The sequence below is a fragment of the Oratosquilla oratoria genome, chromosome 11 (assembly GCF_046742065.1).
Source record: "Oratosquilla oratoria isolate Oo_2021 chromosome 11, ASM4674206v1, whole genome shotgun sequence".
Taxonomy (NCBI): Eukaryota; Metazoa; Arthropoda; class Malacostraca; order Stomatopoda; family Squillidae; genus Oratosquilla; species Oratosquilla oratoria.
In genome coordinates, this window is record NC_134787.1 from 15,975,042 (window position 1) to 15,977,582 (window position 2,541).

A 2,541-nucleotide genomic window follows, 5' to 3' on the forward strand; every position below is an offset into this window, starting at 1 on the left:
TTATTATTATTATTATTATTATTATCATTATTATTGTTATTATTATTATTATTATTATTATTATCATCATTATTATTACTAATTATTATTTTTATTATCATTATTGTTACTATCAGTATTATCACTGTTATCATCATTAATATTATAAGGGGGGAAAAGCCTTTGGTATATGTATTATTATTATCATTATTATTATTATTATTATTATTATTATTATTATTATTATCATTATTATTACTAATAATATCATTTTTTATTATCATTATTGTTATTATCAGTACTATCACTGTTATTATCATTATTATTATAAGGGGGAAAAAGCCTTTGGTATATGTATTATCATTATAATAATAATAATGATTATTATTGTTATTATTATTATCATTATTATTATTATTATTATTATTATTATTATTATTATCATTATCATCATTATTATTATCATTATTATCATCATCATTATTATCACTTTCATTGTGCTCGATCGAACACCCACGGGCTAAAGTCCTGGTAGGGGTTATGGTTTGCTGTTGTCTCCTTTTGAGTCCAGAGAGGGGACGGGAGGGGAGGGGAGGGGTTTGTTGCTTGGATGATTCCCTCAGTTGAATAAAATCGTCTGGCGACATACATTGATTTAGAGAGAGGATTAATCCTGGCTCCCTTTGCATTAATGCGATTTCATTAACCATTAATGTATTTATTTTAATCTATTATTTCATTTTCTATTCCAGATAGTAGCTTAGTAATAGTGGATTATTTGCTTATCTAAGCTGATAGGAAGGGGCAAGACTTCTGTGCGCGTGGCTGTACCGTAAATATGTATTTATTATAATAGTCATTATCATTATCATTATAATTACAACTACTGGTCCTATTTGATTTTATATATTATTCCAGCTACAAAGAAATAACTTAGATTATTGTACGTATTATATATATTGTATGTATATATATATATATATATATATATATATATATATATATATATATATATATATATATACATACATATACATATTCTTTAAACCTATGGTAGACAGATTGTAAACCCATTGTTGATTTAGATTTGCCGTCGATCCTGTGGAGAGGTGTCGCCGGTTCAGTGCACACTTGCTGTAGACTCACTGTAGGCCTGCTACAGTCTACTACCAAGTCTCTGTAGACATGGATCGCTTTGTGATTCACCATGACCTTGGATCAGATGCTAAATTCGTGATCGACAGTTATTACCCTTCCGGATGAGAGCTTCAGAACTCGTAACGTGGTGACCTTGCTTAAGAGGGCCAGTAACGGTTTAGTAATGTACAGGTAGTGGAAGCTTGCGGGGACTCGAACCCGGTACTCCGGCTCTGGGTATACATGACACTATCCATTAGATCAGGTTGGTGCGCACGGGGATCGTACACGGCACTGTAGCGTAGGTAGTTAGGTAGATAAGGAAAAAAAATCACGATGTTTGTGCGTCGTCGGGAGTATTAGAATTGCTATTTGTTCTGAAGGACCGTATTCTTAAAAGTTGAACAAAGTGGGGGCCCCGAAAACGGGTGACAAATATAGACCTTATTGTCTCTGAGCGTAAGGGTCATTTATTGTCTATTATCGTGTGAGATTGTGGGGCCCCAGAACTTCGTTTAAGAATATGGGTCTTAATACAGTCTTTTGTGCTTCGTTTCACGTAATCCCACCTCAATATAGTGGGGTTGGGGAAGGGGGAAGGGGAAGGGGAAGGAGCGGATTGGGATGGGGTGGGAAAGGAGAGTTGAAAGGTTCTACCTCTCGTTGAAATAGAAGACAAAAGGCCAGTAACAGAAGTTGAAGATGATGAAGAGAATAGGCGAGACGATCCGGGAGATGAAAGTGATCCAGTAATTGACAGTCCAGAGGTGATCCGGGTCGTAGGCCTGGAGCATAATGTTCTCGTAGACACTCCCGTTCTCCATCGGCTTCACCTCCCTCAGACGGGAGGGCGGCCTGGATGGCATATGTGGGATCTGGTGGGGCCCGTAGCCGCTGAAGATGTCTAAGCAAACGTGGACGACAACGTGGAGAAAGGTGTGAGTGGTGCAGAAGCATAGCCAGACGTCAACAGCCCTGAAACGCCCCGTGGACGGGCTCATAAGCGCCTGAAGGTGCCACAGCATCATGAAGGACAGGAAGACGAAGAAGCCCATGGCCAGCCGGCTGATGCTCCTCTCCAGCCCGTACATCCAAAGGGTCGAGTTGCAGAGGATGAGGAGGAAGATGGAGGGGACGTAGATCGCCATCACCGTGAAGGAACAACTCCTGGAGAACTTCATCGAGAGGACGACGCTGCTGTGGGTGACACCCCCGATCTCGGTCTCGTCGAGTTTGAGGTCGACGTGGGACACGTGGTACTTGGTCATCCCGGGGGCGCCGATGTAGCGGATGCTGTTGGGCCCGAGGATGAGCTGCATGTGGTCCTTGCCCAAAGGTGTTAGGACGAAGGTGACCTCGCACGTGTGGATGTCGAACGGATAGTAGCTGAGGTCGAACTCACAGTCGAAGACGTTCACGAACTGC

At 40.4% G+C, this 2,541-nt stretch overlaps 1 protein-coding gene across 1 annotated transcript in view; it reads right to left on the reverse strand.

Moving 5' to 3' along the window:
- Nucleotides 1-376: 376 nt before the first annotated feature.
- The window catches only part of LOC143029456 (uncharacterized), an 82,054-nt gene continuing 79,889 nt past the window's right edge, over nucleotides 377-2,541 (reverse strand). Inside the window, exon 5 of the mRNA XM_076192102.1 lies at nucleotides 377-2,541. This exon is cut by the window's right edge and continues 43 nt beyond it. Within this exon, the coding sequence (XP_076048217.1) occupies nucleotides 1,770-2,541 (772 nt within the window). The 3' untranslated portion in view covers nucleotides 377-1,769.